This window comes from Gorilla gorilla, chromosome 6 (assembly GCF_029281585.2).
Source record: "Gorilla gorilla gorilla isolate KB3781 chromosome 6, NHGRI_mGorGor1-v2.1_pri, whole genome shotgun sequence".
Classification (NCBI taxonomy): Eukaryota; Metazoa; Chordata; class Mammalia; order Primates; family Hominidae; genus Gorilla; species Gorilla gorilla.
In genome coordinates, this window is record NC_073230.2 from 84,329,677 (window position 1) to 84,351,998 (window position 22,322).

The following is a 22,322-nucleotide window of genomic DNA, read 5'->3' on the forward strand; positions in this document are numbered from 1 at the left end:
AGGGAGAGGCGCACCCTCGGGGGTCTGGCTGCCACACTCAGGGGCTTGGGGCTGTGTGTGAGTTGGGGGTGCTGCTGGGGGTTCCAGGCAGGGAGTGCTCCCATGATCCAAGCTGCGTGCTGGCTGTGCAGACGGCAGCTTGGAGAGGAGCCTGGGGTGAAACGGCCCAGTCACACCAGATGGACACCAGGGCCGAGACAGAGCTGAGCGCTGGGCAGGCCGGAATGTGGCAAGGGCTTGTGGAAGGGGTGGGACACATGAGGAGGACGTTCAGGCTCCTTTCCAAACCTTTACTTACCAGATTTTTCTCATGGACTCAACAGACTGGAGAAAGAGACAAGTGAAGAGTCCCTGGGTACTGGGGCTCCTGGCCTTCCACCCGCCCCCAAGTATCTGAAGATCTCTGGGTACTGGTACTCCCGGCCGTTCACCCACCCCCTCCCCCAACAGTATCTCCAGGGCTCCCAGCTAAAATCAGGGGAAAGTGGTGCTGCAGCCCCCAAAACGTGGCTCAGCAGAGGTTCAGGTTCTATGGAAGCGCAACAGGAGTCTGATTGGTCCTGTTCATTACAGGAGGTCAGGAGGACAGGGCTGCAGTGAGCTGTGATCACGCCACTGCACTGAGCCTGGGCGACAGTGTGCACCCGTCTTTAAGAATGAAAAAATTATAAGAACCTTGACCAGCTCTCCCAATAGCCGGGGGGCAGGACAGCCACCTGGACGAGGCCACCTCACTTCTACACCAGCATCCGCAAGGTGGAGAGTGGGGCAGGCTGGCCCATCCCTTGTCTCTGGAATTCCTGCTCCCAGGATGGCCATCAGGCTATGGAGAGGCCAGGGCCGGGAGAGGAGGGGCTTTGCTCAGGACCACAGCTCCTTAAGTGCAAAGCTCAGACTATAACGATGTGGGTCTCGGGAGGCTGGGAGATGAAACCAAAGGGGCTGAAGCAAGGCCCTGGCACCCAGAGGCACCTGGGAAGCACCCTTCAAGCAAGATGGGGCGGATGTCCTTTCCATGTGGAGTTGTTTCCAAACAGAAACAAAGGCAGCCAAGGTCCCAAGACACAAACCTCATCTGGGGGCACTTTCAGCTCTTCCGTGTAGTTTTTTATGACCTGCTCTGGCTCTGGCTCTGGCTTCGGGGTCGCTCCTAGAAGAGAGAAGTACATAAGCAGCGTCCTGAGGAGCACAGGCTGGAGAGGAGGCCAGAGGGCGAGGAAGGCAACGGAGAGGTCTAAGCTGCCAGGAGGAAATGCGAGAGGGGCCCAGACAGGGAGGCCAGTGTGCGGGACGGGAGACCTCAGCGCCAGGCACAGAGCCCCGAGCTCCGTCGGACAAAGCCTTCCCCAGTCCCACCGTCCGGGGACCCGGCTCAGCCCCAGGAGCCATGGAGGATGCAGAAGAGCAGAAACAGCAGCACGGTCTCCTGGGAGCCGCATCCCCGCGCACATTGAGTGAGGAAACCGACCCCGGCGCTTCTGAGGCTGCGCGGAAGAGTCAGCCGCTTCGGGCACAAACTACTCCAGGGGGCGTTGTGGCAGCACGATTTGATTCAACTTGCATTACCCTGGCATGAACATCGCAGGGACAAGGGAGTCTGGGGTCCAGCATGTACAGGCAGCTGCACACACGCCGACCGCCACACAGACACTGTCCCGGGAAACGCCTGCCACTGACTGGGAAGGTCTGTCACGTGCAGACTAGCTCCTAAGTCCAGCGACTCTGGGGAGGGGCCAAGACGTGGCAGGAGCCCACCCTGACGGCCTCACTCGCTGTCTGTGCACACGTGCACGAAGCTGGAGGGAGAAGGGCTGCATCTCCATAAACACCGAACCCCACATCCAGTAAAGCCTCTCCTACGGACAAGAAGCTCCCCGAGCTGGTGAGGATCGGCGCGGCCCGGGGGGTTCTCTAGGTAGTGGGAGTAGCAGAACCACAGAAGCCAGCAGCCAAGCCCGTGCGGGGGTGAAAGAGGGACGGGGAGCCCAGTGCCACCCGTGGAGGCGCTCCTGACAGGGGCTCCACCCCAAGGTCATGGTGGGGCTGCGGTCGTCCCAGACTCCAGGACCAGAAGGGGCTCTGGTTTGAATCCAAGCTCACGGCCTTCAGGGGCTGCAGAGAATTCTAAGCCTGAGGGCTCACAACTGCACCTGCTGAACTCCCTTTACACCAAAAAGGGCCAGGGAGGGGACAGTTTGGCAGGGAGGTGGCGTGGTGGGGCGGAGGCTGGAGTCGGCACGGTTTGTTTAATTCTAGTTCTCTTGCTCTGAACGAATCATGCCACCTCTGAGCCTCGGTTCCCTGATCTCAAACGGGAAAGACGAATATGTAACCAAGCTGGAATTGCTGTGATGGCATGGCTGCTGTGACCTGGAGGGAAACTGCTGGCAAGACCACACCCCCCAACCCCCATCCACACACCCCACACCTCCACATCCCACACACCTCCACACACCCCACGCCTCCACATCCCACACACCTCCACACACCCACCTCCACACATCCCACACCACACACCAACTCCACCCACACCCCTCACAACTCCACACACCCCACACTCCACACCTCCACACACCCCACACCTCCACACCCCCACACCTGCACACACCACACACCTCCACACACCATCTCCACATACCCCACACCTCCACACCCCACTCCTATCACACACCTCCACACACCCCACACCTCCACATCCCACACACCTCCACACACCACACACACCTCCACACACCACACACACCTCCACACACCCCACACCTCCACACACCACACACCCCTCCACACACCCCACACCTCCACACACCCCACACCTCCACACACCCCACACCTCCACACACCCCACACCTCCACACACCCCACACACCTCCACACACCTCACACACTTCTACACAGCCTACACACCTCACCCCTCCACACACCTCACACCTCCACACCCCACACATCTCCACACCCCACACCTCCACACACCTCACACCTCCACACACCCCACACCTCCACATACCACACACCTCCACACACCAACCTCCACACACACACCCCACACACACCCCCACACAACTCCCACACCTCCACACACCCCTCACACCTTCACAGACCCCACACTCCACACCTCCACACAACACACACACCCCACACCTCCACACAACACACACACCCCACACCTCCACACAACACACACACCCCACACCTCCACACACCCCACACCTCCACATACCCACCTTCACACACCCCACACCTTCACACACCCTACACCTCCATACACCCCACACAGCTCCACACACCCCACACCTCCACACACCCCACACATCCCACACCTCCACATACCCCACACCTCCACACACCCCCACACCTCACACACCCCCACCTCACACACCCCACACACTTCTACACACCCTACACACCTCACCCCTCCACACACCTCACACCTCCACACACCTCACACCTCCACACACCTCACACCTCCATACACCCCACACACCCACCTCCATACACCCCACACCTCCACACACCCCACACACCCTCACCTCCACACACCTCACACACCCCACACCTCCACACACCTCACACACCCCACACCTCCACACACCTCACACACCCCACACCTCCACACACCCATACAGACTGCCCGAACCCAAATCCTGTCACGGTGGCAAGAACGCCAGACCAGAACGATGGCCCCCAGCTCAGGGTCACCCTCCGCGTGGCTGGAATGCCCTACTCAGGCTGAGGGGGGCCTTTTCCTTTGGAAAAGCCTGCCAACTCCAGAGCCATCTCCGGGTGAGCCTGGGCCTCACCTCTGCCCAGCCCTGGTGAGGCCGGGCACAGCATCCCACCCCAGCCCTTGCAGCTTTTCAGAACAGAAGGGAGCTTTCCATTAGCCACGTGTCTCAGAAGGGGCCAGCCAGGTGACCCACCAAGAGCGTGTCTTTCCCAGGTAAACCCGAGTGCCACAGAAGGTTGCCAGCCCGGGCTGCCAACGAGTCTGGCTCCTCCCCCAGGGCAGGGGGAGGGCAGGGCGTGCAGAGCCCTGGGCTGGGGGCAGGAGCTCGAGGCCCACCCCTCCCTGAGCCCACCTCCTCGCCTGTGGGCTGGAGGTCGGACACGATCGGAAGCCACCCTTGCCGCATGCCAGGCGCTTCGAGTATTTCCTAGACCTCGCCAAGCCCCTCTGCTAAGCGGAGGCTCTGAGAGGACCTGCTGAGATGACACAGACACTGAGGGCCAGCAGGGCCACGGCCACCCTCCCTGCCCGCCACCACGCCCACTCAAGAGCGTCTGGACTGGCCACAGTCCACACTTCCAGAGCCCAGGGGTGGAAGCAGGGCCAGCACCCGCTTGGGAAAGGTTCAGAACTTGATCATCACAGGCTGCTCCGAGCAGGTCTTGCTGTAACTCCCTGGACCTGCTGTGGTCCTAAAGCCCCATCTTCTGTGGCCATGCAACGAGCAGGGCAGGGGTCACCGAGGGACCCCTCTCAAGCAGCCCACGTGGCAGCCACACAGGGCTGGGGGTCAGGGCAGCAGACCTGGGCCACTGTCTGGGGGCCTTTCCCGAGACACGTGCTGGCCCTGGCGGAAGGGACGGTTGTCCCCGCATCCTGAGCCGGGCGCCGCCTCTCACCCACAACTTGTTGCTTACAAAAATCACAAAGTCCTCAAGAACAAGCCCCCTCATGCCAGCTGTGACTGGAGGAGAGGAGCTGAACTCTGGGGCTGTGGTGGAAAGTCAGCTTCCAGGGGCCGCCTCTGCTGCCAAGCGGGGGCAGGGAGAAGGGCCACTGAGCCCCTTCCCCCAGGAGTCAGGGAGCAGAGAGAAGGAAGAGGGTCTGTGCAGAAGAGTCAGAGGCAGCGAGGCTGGAAGGAGGCTTAGCAAAGGCCAGAGAGCTTTTGGGAACAAGAACTACCTTTCACGGACATTTTCCTCAATCTCTTAACTGAGCCGTGACTTTTGGAAGCCAGACGGGAGGCGGGAGGGCTGGTGGGCTGGGGTGCGCGGCTAAGACACACAGGGAGTCCAATGGCTGACATCAGAACACTCGTCATGCCTGCACGGGTGTGAGAGCAGACACGCAGAGAGGGAGAGACATTAGAAGACTCATTCGGCATGTGACGCCAACAAACCCTGCTCAGGCCAAGGATGTGACACCATCAATGGCCACGGGGACGCACAGGTCTCCCTGGGGAATGTGGCCTCTGGGGGCTTCCAGGACTACCCAGGCCAGGAATCAGAGGGTGGGGCAGCCTGGCTCATGGTAGCCCTGGCCCCAAAGCCCACAGGTTTCTATAGGAGCAACAGACAAGCCCGTGCCCTCAGTGTACAGGTGGGCACCAGGGCAGGACCCGTCCGTGACTTCAGGAGAGCAGAGGGCGGAGGACGCCACTCCAGGAAGCCGCCCAGGGCATGGGGTCTCCTGGGTGGGGCTGGCTCCAAGGGCTCAGCTTCCCCAGGAGGCCCTGGGCCCTCCTGGCTTGGAGTTACTAGGCCTCCAGCCTCCATTGGGCGCTGTGTGTGCTCCATGCCCCTCCTGGCTGATCTGGGTGCCACGGCCTTCAGCGACAGCGCTGGGGTAGGCGGGCAGGAACGTGGCCCCTGGGCCTGCTCCCACACTGCAGCATCCCCATACTGTGAGGGCTGGGCTGCAGCAAAGCCCCAGGCTGTGGCTCTGGCGCCCTCGGGCAAGGGTGGGCCTGCGGCCAGCAGCTATGCTGGGACAGACCGGCCACTCTTTCCAGAGCTCACCACTGCCGGATGCCTGCAGGGAACCCCACACTTGCCCTGGGGACTCTCCTCTGACACTGCTTCCTTCGTGCTCCCTGATGACCCAGCGCTTCCTGGGACACAGCGTGTCCTGCTGGACGAACCCGTTCCTGCCACACCCTCGGCCTACTCCACTTTCCATAGTGCCAGCTCCCCGGTCCTCCCTGTCATCGGTCAGTTAGGTCAAAAGCACCTCCTCTCCAGAGAAAGGGGAAGCCCAGAGCTTCTTAGCCATCCCTTAAGGTGGCTTCCAGGGTCTGCAGAACCTGGCTCAGGAGCTGGGCACAGCCGGCTGCCGGGGAAGTTGGTAGAGATCCCAGTCCTCCTGGACCCCACTCCCCATCCAGGAACAGATGGTGTGACTCAGGGGTGAAGGGCGGCCAGGCCAGCCACTGCACCCCCACTAGAAGAACAAAGCTTCTCAACCCGGCACATGTGCCTGGCTGTGGGGACAGAAGCGGAGACCAGCCACCAGCCTGGGCAGCAGAGCCGAGGTGGGCAGGGTGAGTTGCAGTGGCCGCTCAGCAGGAGACACCAAAGCGTGCATCAGAGGACAGAGGTTTGAGCCCGGGAGCTCAATGCCCCCAACATCCCAAGCTTGTTCCTGGGCTCAAATGCGGTTCCTGTGGGAACTGAATGTCGAGTGGAGAGAAGGACAAGCGGGCGCGGGTGGCAGAGAGATGGGAGAGGACAGGGACAGGTGCAGTTTTCCTCAAGAGAACCTGGTGCCTCTGCGCTGCCCACGTCGTCTGGGAGGACCAAAGGCCAGGACACGTCTCCCTACCCAGGGTTCTCCGGCAACACTGCCTCGGCGGGCAGGCCTTCCCTGAACACTGCCTGACGGGGCCTGTCCCTCCAAGCCTCCCGCCCCGCCCTGCTGGACTCCTGCTTTGCACTCCCCTCTGTTTCTATGGACTGTCTTCCCTCAGCACGAGTTCCACGAGGTCCCACCCGTAGCTGCATCTCCAGCACCCCGCTGGGGCAGTGCCTGATCCCTGGGAAGCCTGCAGCCCTCTGTGTTTGCTGAGGAATGAAGACATCCTTGGGCCACCACCAGCCCCCAGGAGGCCGCATGAGTGACACATGTGTCCTTTTCAATGCAGGACCCACTCCCCTGAATTCAAGTCACAAACATACAAGTTTCAACCCAGAAGCCTGGAGAGGAGGAGGGCTAGGGACAGCCCCCCAAACTCCTGACAGCCCCCAAATCACCTGAATAACTCGGAGGGCCGCAGCCTTTTTCTCCACCCATCTGGGAGGATTCCCGCTGTCAGAGCCCTGAACAGTGAAGCCCCCACTCACTGATTCTCACTTCCAGTTTGCAGACACCCCTCCTTCTGACACCCAGGGCCAGGGCTGAGATCCAAGCCTCTCCTCTGTGCGCTCTGACCTCCCCAGCCTGGGTTCGAGCCCAGTGCCAGCCCTCACCAGCTGAGCAGTCCTGGGCAGGCTGCTGACACCCATCCCTGCCCCAGGCAGCAGTGTGAGCTGTGGATGGACCGCTGCTGTGACCAGGTGAGGGGTGGAGACCCTGGCCCCAGCCTCACAGTCCCTGCCCCCACCCGATAGAGGGACTGGGCTATGCCACAGCCAGGGGAGCTGTCTCCTGGAGGCACTGTCACCTGGAAGCAGTGCCTCCAGCACTCAGTCCTTCCAAAGCATGACCTCCTGGTTATAAACCTCCCTGCAAAAACCCTGTGCACAAACGCTCGTCTCCGCAGCCGGGCATGGTATAATTCCTCAACCCACAAGCACACCAGGGTGACAGGACACTGCTCTCCAGCTCTGGCTCCGGGGTGCTGGCCAGGCTCCTCCCATTCCCTGCTCCCCTAGACAATGCTCCCCCAGTAGGTACCAACACTGGGCCTTGAATTGGGGGAGGCAGGAGTCTACACAGCCTCCAGGCTCTCCTATTTCCTTAGGCCTGAACCAGCTTCCCGAATCTATTTCCCCACAAGTAAAATGGATGCTAAAATACCTGTTTTAGCTCCAGGATTGCTCTGAGAGCAACGGGGACAGACAACAGGATGGACAATTTGGGACACAGCCTGGACAGGACCTTCAGCCTCAAGAGCAGAGGAAGGGGGCAGGTGCTAACTCCACACCCAGGGCACTCAGATCTGTGTCATGGCCTCAGAGTTCTCTCACTGTCAGGCCTGGCCACGAAGGCTTGTGAGAGTCCCAGAGCTGGAAGGAGCTGGGCCATGAGGAACCGTGTGGGGGCCCCGTCTGTTTACCCACAACCTGTCTCCAATGCTACCACGGCTGCACATGCACACACGGTACACTGTGATTTCCCTACGGCGCCGCACGGTGACTTCAGTGGGCAGGGACTTTCTGGCCAGTGTGTCTTGCTCATTCTGTCTCCCCTGCCCCACTCCAGCTCCTCTCCCTCCTGCCCCCACCTCTCTGGCTGCTCCTTCATTTTCTCTTCAGTCCCGCCCACGGTCTCTGTGGCACACACGCTCCCACGAGGGGTCAGGGGCACCCCATTCCACCCAAGACTGCTCTTCTGAGGCCCACAGCCAAATCCCACTGCCCCGGAACAGCTCCAACGGCCACTCCACAGCCATCACCCCCTCCCAACCTCCCCCTAGACTCAGCAGCACTGAACCGTCATAGGCAAGAAGGCCCGGGGCTGCGTCTCAGCTCTGCCAAGGGCTGGCAGAGAATTTTTAAATTCTCCGAGCCTCAGTTTCCTCTAATGAAAATGGGAACAAAAGCCTCCACCTCAGTGATTTAAGGATGAAATGAATTCACACACGCCAAGCCCCAGGCTGCTCCTCAGTTGTGACTGGCTGCACTCCAGCAGGCCTCAGTCTACCCCCAATCCCCCCTCACAACCCCTCGCCTGACGGCTCATGCCTCTGAATGTTTCAAGCCAAACCTCCCCCTCCACTCCACTGCCTCGAAGCTGGTAAGGCCTTGGCTGGTGCCCCCAGGTCTGAGGTCAGGCTCTGCACCAGCCGCCCTGCCTCCAGGCCTGTCCCCTCTCAGCCACTATGACAGCGACTCCCCTAAAACACCAACTCATTATTGAATTCCGCCACATCACCCTGTGAACAACGATGGCGCCATCCACCTCCTTACATACCTCGCAATTTCCAGAAGTTAGAAAATAACCTCAGCTGGGCGTGGCAGCTCATGACTGGAATCCCAGCGCTTTGGGAGGCCAAGGCATGAAGACGGCTTGAGCCTGGGAGTTCAAGACCAGCCTGGGCAACATAGTGAGACCCTATCTCTACAAAAAATAAAAAACTTCCCTGGCATGGTGGCATGTGTCTGTAATCCCAGCTACTCAGGAGGCTGAGGCAGAAGGATCGCTTCAGCCCAGGGGTTGGAGGCTGCAGTGAGCTATGACTACACCACTGCACACCAGCCTGGGGAACAGAGCAAGATCCTGTCTCTTATAACAAGAAAAAAAAAATGGCCAGGCACGGTGGCTCATGCCTGTAATCCCAGCACTTTGGGAGGCCGAAGCGGATGGATCACTTGAGGTCAGGAGTTCAAGACCAGACTGGTCAACATGGCGAAACCCCATCTCTACTAAAAATACAAAAATTGCCCGGGCGTGGTGGCATGCACCTGTAATCCCAGCTACTCGGGAGGCTGAGGCAGGAGAATTGCTTGAACCTGGGAGGCAGAGGTTGCAGTGAGCCGAGATCCCACCACTGCACTCCAGCCTGGGCGAGAGAGACTCCATCTCAAAAAAAGAAAAAAGAAAAAAAATCCTGCCACCTGTGGAGCTTCTGAAAACCCTGCTAGCCAGGCTGCTAAAACAGAATGGGTGTGGGGGCCAGCAGTAGGTATTTTTAAGGATCCTTAAGGTGAAAGGATTGCTTGAGCCCAGGAGTTCAAGACTTCAGTGAGCTGGGTTAGCACCACTGCACTCCAGCCTGGGTGACAGAGCGAGACTCTTGTCTCACAAAAAACCAAACCAAACCCAAAACAGTTCCAAGACGTAAGATGTATGGTTAGTACAGCAAAAGATCTGGTTGGACCCAAAAGGTGCCTCTTATTCAAGATGTAAGAGTAACTACAGCCGAAATAGATCTATTAATTCCCCAGAAGGCCCCTTTAAGGAAATGTTTAAAGTATTTCAGGACAGGAAAGTGACTATTTAAACATAATGCAATTCAATGCAAAAATGTTAAAGGATGTGAAAAGGTCTGCACCCGAGCGCCCACCGTCATCAGGCCCACGTCCCCAGAGAGCAAAAGGAGGGGCACCTGGGCTCACTCTGGGGTGACACCATGACCAGAAAGAGGTACTGCTCCCCCAGGGAGCCTCTTTGGCTCTCCCTGAGGATCCAGAGGGTGACAAGGCCCCACATCACAATTTCCTCCCCACCAAGTCCCGCAGGGCACAGACTGCTCTGCAGCCCGAGGGCAGGCACCTACCTGCGAGCGCCTGCTGGACTCTGCTGGGCTTTGGCATCTGCACGGGCACAGTGGCAGGGACGCTCCCCGGGCTGCTCGAGGGACCGCTGGGGAGGGAGGCACTGGGGGAGAAAAGAGCAGAGCTTACTGCACACCGCTGACTTATTGGAAACGAGAGCTGGAGAAACACTGCGTCATGGCCAAGTGGGAGTCACTGAGGCGCCTTCGCGCTTTTACGCTCCTTGGGTGCCTGTGTGGAGGCCTTTGGTTTTGTTTTCCTGGGCAATTCAGAGAGACTCAGGAGGGGTGTGGTGGCTCACACCGGTAATCCCAGCACTTTGGGAGGATGAGGTGGGAGGATCACTTGAGGCCAGGAGTTTGAGACCAGTCTGGGCAACATAGTGAGACTCCATATCCAAAAAAAATTTTAAAAGTCTGCCAAGTGTGGTGGTGCGCACCTGTACTTGGGAGGCTGAAGCAGGAGGATGGCTTGAACCCAGGAGGTTGAGGCTGCAGTGAGCCATGACCACATCACTGCAGTCCAGCCTGGGCGACAGAGTGAGACCCTGTCTCAAAAAAAAAAAAAAAAAAAAAAAGACTCTGAAAACAATCATTTCATACCTGTTGTGAATAAAGAAAATAAAAAGAAAAAAAAAGATATTTTACACTCACTAGTGTCATCAAAATGCAGGCTTTCAGGCCAGGCGTGGTGGCTCATGCCTGAAATCCCAGCACTTTGGGAGGCCGAGACAGGTGGATCACAAGGTCAGGAGATTGATACCATCCTAACACGGTGAAACCCCATCTCTACTAAAAATACAAAAAATTAGCTGGGCATGCTGGCACACAGCTGTAGTCCCAGCTATTCAGTAGGCTGAGGCAGGAGAATCACTTGAACCCAGGAGGTGGAGGTTGCTGAGACCGTGCCACTGCACTCCAGCCTGGACAACAGAGCAAGACTCCGTCTCAAAAAAAAAAAAAAAAAAAATGGCTGGGTGCAGTGGCTCACGCCTATAATCTCAGCACTTTGGGAGGCCAAGGTGGGTGGATCGCGAGGTCAGGAGGTCAAGACCAGCCTGGCCAAGATGGCAAAATCCCGTCTCTACTAAAACTACAAAAATTAGCCAGGCGTGGTGGCAGGCGCCTGTAATCCCAGCTACTTGGGAGGCTGAGGCAGGAGAATCACTTGAACCTCAGGCAGCAGAGGTTGCAGTGAGCCGAGATCGCACCACTGCACTCCAGCCTGGGCAACAGAGAGAAACTCAGTCTCAAAAAAAAAAAAAAAAAGCAGGTTCTCATAGCACCTGTTTAGAGGAGAAAAAACCTGGCAGACACCACTTTAGCAAATGATCATGACCTTCATCACCAGTAAAAGACAGGTCAGTATCATAAACCCCACGATAGGATGCTCTGGGAGGGATGCAACACCATTTTGGGGGGATTTAATGTCAAAAATGCATTATCTAGCCTGGGCAACAATCAAGACCCCATCTCTAAAAAATAAAAAACTAGCCAGGTGTGGTGGCATGCACCTGTGGTCCCAGCTACTTGAGAGGCTGAGGCAGGAGGATCACTTGAGCCTGGGAGTTCAAGGCTGCAGTGAGCTATGATCTCACCACTGTACTCCAGCCCAGGCTGGAGACTCTGTCAAAAAAGAAATAATAAAGGGCATTATCTTTGTCCAAACATGGGAAAACAAGACAAACTCAAATTAAGGGACATTCAACAAAGCACCTCTTTGAAAGTAACAAGGTTATGAAAGATAAAGACTGACAAACTGTTCCAGCCCAGAGGAGGACGGGTAGAATAAGAACTGGAAGCGAAGTGGGACCCTGGATTGGATCCTGGGACAGAAAGAGGACAGTAGTGGGAAACTGGTGAAAAATCAAGAAAGAAAGAAAAAAAAACCTTTAGTTAAGAGTATTATACCAGTGGTAATTTTCTTTATTGGGGGTGGGTGAGGGGACGGAGTCTCGCTCTATTACCAGGCTGGAGTGCAGTGGTGTGATCTTGGCTCACTGCAACCTCTGCCTCCCAGGTTCAAGCGATTCTCCTGCCTCAGCCTCCTGAGTAGCTGGGACTACAGGTGCGTGCCACCACACCCGGCTAATTTATGTATTTTTAGTAGAGACGGGGTTTCGCCACGTTGCCCAGGATGGTCTTGATCTCTCGACTTCGTAATCCGCCTGCCTTGGCCTCCCAAAGTGCTGGGATTGCAGGAGTAAGCCACCGCGCCCAGCCAACCAGTGGTAATTTTCTGGGTCTGACAACTGAACTATGGTTATGAAAGCTGTTAATGTCAGAAGCCAGATGAGGGAGATATGGAAACCCAACTACTTTTGTTAACTTTTCCGGAACTTAATTACCATAAAATAAAGGTTTTTTTTGTTTTGTTTTGTTTTTAATATGAGGGTTTTGTTCCCTACAATGATTATGTTCAAGTCACTCATTTGGTCTTTGGATTTATTTTTTTTGAGACAGAGTCTCGTTCTGTGGCCCAGGCTGGAGTGCAGTGGCATGATCTTGGCTCGCTGCAACATCTGCCTCCTGGGTTCAAGCAATTCTTGTGCCTCAGCCTCCCAAGTAGCTGGGATTACAGGCATGAGCCACCACACCCTGCTAATTTTTGTATTTTTAGTAGAGACAGGGGTTTCACCGTGTTGGCCAGGCTGGTTTCAAACTCCTGACCTCAGGTGATCTGCCCACCTCAGCCTCCCAAAGTGCTGGGATTACAGGCATGAGACACCATACCTGGCCACTCATTTGGTCTTAAGTCATCATATTTCTTTTTTTTAAGAGGTAGGGTCATGCCGGTAGAGTGACACACTGGAAGCATGCTGGGCCCAGAGTTGGGGTCTTGCTCTGTTACCCAGGCTGGAGGGCAATGGTGCGATCATAGCTCACTGCAGCCTCCACCTCCCAGGTTCAAGTGATCCTCCTGCCTCACCCTCCTGAGTAGCTGGGACTACAAGTGAGCACCACTACACCTGGCTAATTTTATATATAGAGAGAGAGACAGAATCTTGCTATGTTGTCCAGGCTGGTCTGAAACTCCTGGCCTCAAGAGATCCTCCCACTTTGGCCTCTGAAAGCACTGGGATTATGGGCATGAGCCACTGTGCATGGCCTGTTTGAGTTTGTTTGTTGACTGTTCTCAAACAGGATTGCCTCTGTGGCCGTGCTAAGCAAAGAGCAGCTTCTTGCTCTCCTTGCCTACTCCCGATCCAAAGGCAAGGCTGGTAGTGGATCTGGGGGCCCTGCTAATGCTAAGAAGGGCAGGGAGTCTGGACACCTGGGTCAAGGTCCTGACTCTACTGAACACTCAGTTTCATTCATTTGGAGCAAGCTCCTCCCCTTCCTCAGTTGGTTTCAACTCTTCCCCCCACTTTTTTTTTTTCTCAGAGTCTCACTCTGTCATCCAGGCTGGAGTGCAGTGGCGTGATCTCGGCTCACTGCAACCTCTCTGCCTCCCAGGCTCAAGCAATTCTCCTGCCTCAGCCTCCCGAGTAGCTGGGATTACAGGTGCCCGCCACCATGCCTGGCTAATTTTTGTATTTTTAGTAGAGACGGGGTTTCACCATATTGGCCAGGCTGGTCTTGAACTCCTGAACTCAAGTGATCCACCCACCTCGGCCTCCCAAAGTGCTGGGAATACAGGTGTGAGCCACCCTACCCAGCCCTCTTTTCTTTTTTTTAAAGGAAAGTGGATCATCTCTGATGGTCTCTGCAACTCTAAGGTTCCGTAAGTGAAGGCATTCAGGACCCTCTAGGGCAGCACTGAACTCAAGCCCGTAGCTGGAGCCCAGAAAGCTGAAATTTGGCACTGCAAGTCTACAAAACAAATGGGCTATGCAGCAGGCTAGGCAGCACTGGCCCAGAGGGGCTCTAAGCCCATGGTGCACCCCCCTCCGCCCCGCCCCCACCAGAGATGGGGTCCCTGGCTGCTCCATCCCACAGAAAAATCCCAGGAAGTGAGGTCTTCCTTCAGCAGGGAGAGGCACATATCTGAACGAGAACGTTTGCTTCCGTTCCTAAAGAACGAACAAGAAGTCCTTGCTTCCAAGGACTACAGGAGAAAGCAGAAGCACAGCGAGGCTTACAGTGGGCGCTCACCCTGCGAATGGAGAGCAGGAACCAGGAGAATGTTCTGTAGAAAGCTCTAAAAATGTCACCACTTCCCCCATATAATCACAGTTCCTCCCCGGTGTGTGTCCCTGCTGTGACCTCTAGGAACTGAACCATACAAGGATCCAGAGGTTCCCAAGATAGGGGCCCCTAGGGGTGGACGGAACCTCAGAGGTTATCAATCGCCCTCACCATCCTCAGAGGGCTCGGACCTGCAGAACGTTCCCAGATGGGGGCACCAACTGCCCCCTGAAGTGTCCTTCTCTGAGAAGTCCCTATAGTCATGGCCTCAGGCACCCTCCTCCTCTCCCCAACTCCTGGTCCACCTATTAGGCCCTCCCTGGCTTTCCTGTCTGTGACCATCTCCAGGAGATCCCAGACAGAGTGGGAAACGTGAGACATGAGGACTCCGAGTTTTCTATGCAGGGCGAGGGGCAAAGCCAGGAGGCCGGAGAGGAAGGAGATCCAAAGCCCCTCTCCAAGTCCACACCCTCTGCGATTGGGGCTGGCAGCCAGTCCCATGAGCTGCAGAGGCTGGAGACGATGCTAGAGGCGTATGCTCCCGCTCAAAGCCGTGTGTGCTGAGCATGGCAAGTCCCCTTCCCGAGCCTCAATTCCTCTACTGAGGATGATTCCCAAAGGCCGCCAGGGCAGTGGTGAGACCCAGGACAAATATCCATGGGGCCAAGGTCTTGGAGGAGCAGAGGGAGCTGACGCCAGGCCCTAAGGGCCACCAGGCACTTTCCTGTAGGGCCCTAACTACATCCTGAAAACCACAGCAACAACAGAGCAGAAGGCAACCTCAGAAACCGACTAGCTCAAAAGAAGAGGCATGGCCGGGCGCGGTGGCTCACGCCTGTAATCCCAGCACTTTGGGAGGCCGAGGCGGGTGGATCACAAGGTCAGGAGATCGAGACCATCCTGGCTAACACGGTGAAACCCTGTCTCTATTAAAAATACAAAAAATTAGCCAGACATGGTGGCGGGCGCCTGTAGTCCCAGCTACTCGCGAGGCTGAGGCAGGAGAATGGCGTGAACCCGCGAGGCGGAGCTTGCAGTGAGCTGAGATTGCGCCACTGCACTCCAGCCTGGGCGACAGAGCGAGACTCCGTCTCAAAAAAAAAAAAAAAAAAAAAAAGAAGAAGAGGCAGGGCACGGTGGCTCACACTTGTAATCCCAGTGCTTTGGGAGGCCAAGAGTTTGGGACCAGCCTGGGCAATATAGTGAGAGCCGTCTCTACAAAAAATTTAAAAAATTAGCTGGGCACAATGGCACAAGCCTGTAGTCCTGGCCACTCAGGAGGCTGAGGCAGGAGGATCCCTTGAGCCCAGGAGTTTGAGGCTGCAGTGAGCCACGATCACACCACTTCACTCTAGCCTGGGTGACAGAGTGAGACCCTGTCTCTTAAGACAAAACAAAACAAAAAACAAAGAAAAAGAAAAGAAAGAAGAAAAAAATAGAGAAGAAAAGAGACCGAGGGCCTATCATAAGTCAGGAGCAAGGCTCCATCTGGGCCCCATGACTCCAATCCCACAAGCCAAAAGACACGTGGCAGCAGGAGGAAGAGGAAGTGAGTTCTTTTAGAGGCAAGGGCAAAAGCAGCAGCAGCAGCAGCCCACCACAACAGAAAGCCACCAAGAGCTGAGCACCGTTTTGTAGGGCCACTGAGCCATTCAGCACAGAGCAAAACGTCCACAGGCTTCACCTCGCTGAGCTGTGACAGACTGCTGGTCATAACCACCACCCCAAGCCATCCAAGTGCTAAGCAGTGTCACACTCTCTCCATTAAGGGAGACAAGAGCATGCATGACACATTCAGGAAAGATTTCCATCCAACATCATTAAAACACAAGTTTTGGTGCTTAAAGGGATCAACTTCAGCTACCAGGAAATCTACTGCCACCCAGCAGCTCAGCCCCAGATGACACGCTTTCTTGTATCACGGCCTGTTCCCAGGGGGCACATGGAAGCTGTGCACGTGAGTTCCAGGAAGTTTTTCGATTTCACGCGCTCACATGGTATTTCCAGTGGCTGCCGGTAAAAAGTCGGTTCTCGGGCTTCCCCAGCCCATGGTGCTGGCTCTAGACGGGCCCTGCCTGCCCTGCCTGCCTCCTCACATCCAAGATAACTTTCACCTGATGCTGTTGACATGCACTTGGCTGTGAGAACCTTGCCACCTGCTAGGTTAAGAGGTCAGGTATTTACTAAGCCCCATCTGGCTCTACATCCATCAGAGGAGGGTTAACTGCAGGGGACCTCACTACAAATCAGGCAGGGGAAAAGCCTGTTTTTCAGCGCGTAGATAGGCTCGTGCAGGTGAATTACACCTCTCCCAGCTCCAAGAAAACCAAAGGAATCAGGATGCACCTACACCTACCCCAGGAGGCAGGCCCCTTTGAGGCTGTTTCCACTAACAGAGCCTGCTGGCCTGGTTCCCTCCTGACTTACAACGTGGGGCAAGCCACAGCATGCCCACCCCAGCACCAAGGGAAGACAGACTGGCCCATCCACCTTCTTTTCTGTAACTTGCCTGGCCCACACCGGTAGGACCCACATCAGCACTTCTGGGGGCCCTCAGGCCAGGGACGGGGACCCCAGAGAAATACTGGGAGAAACGGAAACGGTTTAGGAAAGACCAACGAGGCCCAATACCAGGAGAAAGGAACAAATCCACATTAAATGACTTAACTCCAGAATCCCAGCTCTAGCACTATCTAGAAATTTGCCTCAAAATAATTCCTAAGAACTTAAGAAGCTCCAGGAAGCTGGGTGGAACAGAGCTGACAGAAGTCCCAGCACCTCTAAGAACCCTCCTGGGCCAGCAGATAGAGCACACTGTTCTCTGAAACAGGCTGACCCAGATACTCAGGGAGGGAAGTTGGGGGAGCATCTCCCTGAGCCTGGCTTGCCTATGTCTATGTCCTCAGAGAGCCCCGATGACACCTTCCTATACTCCCAACTCCCAGAAAGATCTCAGATGCACGTGCCCCAACTCCTGGCAGGAGATGCCCAGGAAAACTCTGACTCACCCAAGGCCCATCACCCTCCTGTCTACTGGCCTCCTCCTAGCTCATCCCTCAAGAGGCCTTTTGGGCCAGGTGTGGTGGCTCATGCCTATAATCTCAGCACTTTGGAAGGCTGGGGCAAGAGGACTGCTTGAGGCCAAGAATTCAAGACCAGCCTGGACAACACGGCAAGACCTTGCCTCTACGTAAAACTGAAAAATTAGCCGGGTGTGGTGGTGTATACCTGTGGTCCCAGCTACTCAGGAGGCTGAGGCAGGAGGATCACTTGAGCACAGGAGTTCAAGCCTGCAGTGAACCATGATTGCACCACTGTACGCTAGCCTGGGTGACAGAGCAAAACCTTGTCTTTAAAAATAGTAATAAAATAAAATTAAAATGTATTAAAAGAGCCCCCTGCCTTCCCGGGAATGTCAATAACTCCCCATGTGCCCCAGATAGCCCACTCTTGGGGTCTGGGCTAAATCCCAGCTCCGCTACTTGCTGGCTGTGTTGCCAACCTCATGGGCCTGAATGTGCTCTCCTGTAAGCGAAGAACACTGCTCAGCCTGAGAGCATCGTGGGATGAGTGAAGTCACTCACGCAGCCTGCTCAGGAGGGCCTGGCACATGACACGAACCAATGAGCGGGAGGCGCTGTCATTGTGTCTTACACAAGCTGGCAGGGTCCTCGGAAACCCAGTCTGAACAAATACTAGGGGTCCAAGAAGCTGCCAAGGAGGTCTCAACCACCCTGTGAAGTTTCAGCCCTTGACGTGGCTGTGGTGGGCAGGGGTGGGCCGGTGAGCAGGGAGGCAGCAGGATGCCGACCAGGGCCAGTGTGGAGAAAGACGATTTCCTCCCTGGGACCAGGGCAGCCCCAGGCCCACCCACTCCTTCACCACCCACACCAGGGCACTCTCAGAAAGCCCTGTCCCAGCTACCACTCTGAATTCTCAAAATGTGCTCCAAGCCCAACATTCTCAATAATGAATGACGAAGCCCCAAGTCAGCCAGACAGTCAGAGGGCTACAGCCAGCCCAGAGCATTCACCTTGGCCAAATCCAGGGAAATCCTGGGGGGGGTTCCTCATTTTATCTTTTTTATTTTTTCCCCCCGAGATGGAGTTTCGCTCTTTGTTGCCCAGGCTGGAACGCAGTGGCACGATCTTGGCTCACTGCAACCTCCACCTCCTGGGTTCAAGGGATTCTTTTGCCTCAGCCTTCCAAGTAGCTGGGATTACAGGCGCTGGCCACCATGCCTGGCTAATTTTTGTATTTTTAGTAGAGATGGGGTTTCACCATGTTGGCCAGGCTGGTCTTGAACTCCTGACCTCAGGTGATCTGCCCACCTCAGCCTCCCAAAGTGCTGGAACTACAGGCGTGAGCCACTGGGCCCAGCTTTAAGACAGGGTCTCGCTCTGTCACCTAGGGGGCTGAAGTGCAGTGGCGCGATCACAGCTCACTGCTGCCTTGACCTCCTGGGCTCCAGCAATCCTCCTGCCTCAGTCTCCCAAGTAGCTGGGATTACAGGTGTGTACCACCATGCCTGGCTAATTAAAAAAAATTTTTTTTTTTGTGGAGATGGGGTCTCGCTATGTTGCTCAGGCTGGTCTCTGACTGCTGGGTTCAAATGATCTTCCTGCCTTGGCCTCCCAAAGTGCTGGGATTAAAGGTGTCAGCCTCTGTGCCTGACCAATCTCCTCATTTTAAATGCCACCCGCTCTGGTCTGCACTGGGCCCGTGGTATCATTCTCTCTCTCTCAAGGAGCTGAGCGCTCTACCAGGCACTCTGGGCTGGGCTGCATCATCACGGGGGCCAGGTCACCCGTGCCACCTGCAGCCACTGCCACGTGCTCCACATTCTGCCCTCCCTCACACCGCGCTGACAGCCCCTTGCACTAGACTAGGGCTCAGGGGTAAGGGCTGATACTCTGGTCTCTGGGTCCTTAGGGCCTGGCACAAGGCGGGAGTCAGTGTACAGGCAGTGACCCAGTGTTCTCGGGCACAATGCTCGCCATGCAGCCCACAAGCAGAGGCCATAGGCCTTTAACTCTGCTCCATGTGGAGGCCCTTAATCATCGTGAGTGAAAGGACTGTAGATTCTAACCCGTGTGGTGACCACCAGGACTCAGGTAAAAGGGGTCAGGTAGGCTCTGGACGGCCACGGCACCTCGGCACCCACATGCCACATGCAAATGAGATGCCACGGCAGGACCACCTAGGGGGCAGGAGCTGCATCTGCAGGAATTGGGGTGAGTCTTCCCGGCTAAGAGCGGAAACACAGGGCAGACAAAACGAGCGGCCGTTGCCCACGATACCTGACTGCACCGGAGGTGGAGGATCCTGGGGGCAGGTGCTGCGGTCCCAGGTGGGAGAGGCTGGAGCGGTAGACGGGCTGGCTCCCCAGGGAAGGAGGAGCTGCGCCCCAGGGGTTGGTGGTGTTCAGCCTGGGCGCAGACCGGGCCCCGGAGAGTGAGGGTTTGTTGTACGGTGCAAAGGCCTGGTGGGTCCCAAACACAGAAGCGGTCCTGTGTGGGGGATGCTGGGGGGCGGGGTATGCAGGGAGGTTGGTCATGGAGTGGCGGTAGCGGCCTGACACGGGGCCAGTTCTGCTGCCACTGAGGCACTGGTGGCAAGAGCAGGCGACGCCTGTGTGGCCCGGCGGAGCGATGATGGTGGTCACCGGGTAAGGCGGCCCTGCTTGGCGCCGCACGCTGCGGCAGAAGCTGGAAGTCTTGTTGGTCTGCGTGTGGGTGGTGTAGTTGACAGTGTAGTTGTACCCCAGGGGGGCCAAGTCCACGAGCTGGTTGCCCCTGGCCACCTGCTGCTCCAGATAGTCACAGACGCTGGCTTCATAGGCGGTCCAGGAGCCATCGTCGCTCAGCCACTCCCAGACGACACCTCGGCCAGGGGCTGAGTGCTGGGGGAACAGGTGTCTCCGCACAGCCCGCATGGTGCCTGTTTTCAAAGGAAAACAAAAGGTTAGTCTGCTAGCATCCCCAAGATACAGGGAACGTTCAAATTCTTTTTTCAACCGCCAAAATAAACAAATAGGAACACAGTAGGTACACAGTCATGCTGCTTTTTGTTTATTTATTTATTGTTAGAGGCAGGGTACCCCTTTGTCGCCCAGGCTGCAGTGCAGTGATGTGATCATAGTTCACTGCCACCCTGACCTCCTGGGCTCAAGCGATCCTCCTGCCTTAGCCTCCTAAATAACTGGGACTACAGGCACAGGACACCACACCCAGCTAACTTCAAATCGACCTCTACAACACCTGCCACTTTCATTCCCCGATTAACACTTCCTGCTCTCTGCCACGATATGCAATTTCCATGTTATTATTTATCCTGTCTGCTATCTTTCTCAGTTGACTTCACACACTGTGAAGGCAACGACTTGGGAGCTGACTGACAGCCACAGTTTTCACAGACTCTACGACACTCCTGGAAACACATAGTTTCCAGGGCTGGGCATGACGGCTCAAGCCTGTAATCCCAACACTTTCGGAGGCCAAGGCAGGAGGATCACTTGAGCTCAGGAGTTGAAGACCAGCCTGGGCAACACAGGGCGATGGAGACCCAGTCTTTACAAAAAACAAACAAACAAACATAAAAAAAAAAACCCATACTTTTTAAAATAAAACTAAAATTAAAATTGAAAAAAAAAAAAGGAAAAGCCAGTTTCTCAAGTTTCCTCACTGGTGACACTGTGGGCCAATAATTCCTTATTGCAGGGCCAGCCCAGTGCACTGCCAGATGGCGAGCAGCATCCCTGGCCTCCACCCACCAGATGCCAGGAGCACCCCCACCTCCCACCCACTCAGCTGTAACAACCAACAATGTCTCCAAACATTGTCAGATGGCCCTGGGGACAAAATCACCCCCAGTGACAACCACCAGATTAGAGTAAGGGATGGCTCTGAGAGGAAACTGGTGCCTCATTCTCAATAATACTGATCAAAACACACTGCAGGTCCAGGCGCGGTGGCTCATGCTTGTAATCCCAGCACTTTGGGAGGCCGAGGCAGGCAGATCACCTGAGGTCAGGAGCTCGACACCAGCCTGGCCAACGTGGCAAAACCCCGTCTCTACTAAAAATACAAAAATTAGCCAGGTGTGGTGGCGGATGCCTATAATCCCAGCTACTCGGGAGGCTGAGGCAGGAGAATCGCTTGAACCCAAGAGGCAGGGGTTGCAGTGAGCCGAGATTGCGCCACTGCACTCCAGCCTGGGCAACAGAGCCAGACTCCGTCTCAAAAAAAAAAAAAAAAAGATCAAAACACATCGCAGACCAAAAAGCAGAAACGCACACATGCAGAGGGGCGCAGTTGCCTGCCCAGGGCACACAGCCACTGAGTGGTGGGACAGGGCCCTCTGAACTCCTATGACGCACCACCTCCATGCCGGCCTGCCGGCCAAAGGAACCCTTCAGCCTCTGTGGTCGGGACAGGCATTTCTGCTTTGCAAGACAAGGGGAAGGGCCTCCCACAGTGCCTCTCCCACTTTGAGCTGCACTCAACCTATGTGGATGTTCCCACTCACTGCACCCACCCACCACCACGTGTGCCGCAGGGAGAGAGCAGAAGCTCTGTAAGTCACGTCCATCACCCCAACACCTGGAGCAGAGCCTGTGGAAAGCAGGTGCGGCGCCCAGATATGTGCGAGAGGCAGACAGCGTCTTACCGGTGTCCTGGCGGAACTGGGTCCAGCTGGGGAGGTCAATAATGTAAGGGGCCAGCGAGGGGTCTGCCTGGCCCAAGGGGATGCTGTGGGCCAGGCTCCCAAGCCCAAAACGTTGGCCCTTCTGCTGGACAAACTGCTGCTCGATGAAGCTGCAGACAGTGGCACTGTAGGGGTGCCAGGTGCCCAGCCCGTCCTGCCATTCCCACACGGCCACAGCCACGGGGCTGGTGTACACCTGCACCAGGGAAGGGCTTGGGGCCATGGCCATCTTCCCAAGGAGTCCCGCTGCTTTCCCAAACAGCTTCAGACCCCTCTGGCCTGGAGTCCCGGGGTCATTGCCCAGCGCCTCCGGCAGATCTGTGAACAGGA

At 56.2% G+C, this 22,322-nt stretch overlaps 1 protein-coding gene across 19 annotated transcripts in view; it reads right to left on the reverse strand.

Moving 5' to 3' along the window:
- DTX2 (deltex E3 ubiquitin ligase 2) overlaps positions 1 to 22,322 on the reverse strand; it is a 45,434-nt gene that overhangs the window by 4,414 nt on the left and 18,698 nt on the right. For 11 of the 19 annotated variants that reach the window (XM_031006382.3, XM_031006384.3, XM_063708172.1 and 8 more), the window contains 5 exons: positions 21,954 to 22,310; positions 19,586 to 20,225; positions 10,161 to 10,261; positions 4,907 to 5,047; positions 1,071 to 1,150 (listed from right to left, as the gene is read on the reverse strand). In XM_031006382.3, coding sequence (XP_030862242.2) covers positions 1,071 to 1,150; positions 4,907 to 5,047; positions 10,161 to 10,261; positions 19,586 to 20,225; positions 21,954 to 22,221 — 1,230 coding nt within the window. In that variant the 5' untranslated portion in view covers positions 22,222 to 22,310. The remainder of the gene's footprint in view (positions 1 to 1,070; positions 1,151 to 4,906; positions 5,048 to 10,160; positions 10,262 to 19,585; positions 20,226 to 21,953; positions 22,311 to 22,322) is intronic. The other 8 variants (XM_031006387.3, XM_055392798.2, XM_063708177.1 and 5 more) reach the window with 1 other exon arrangement.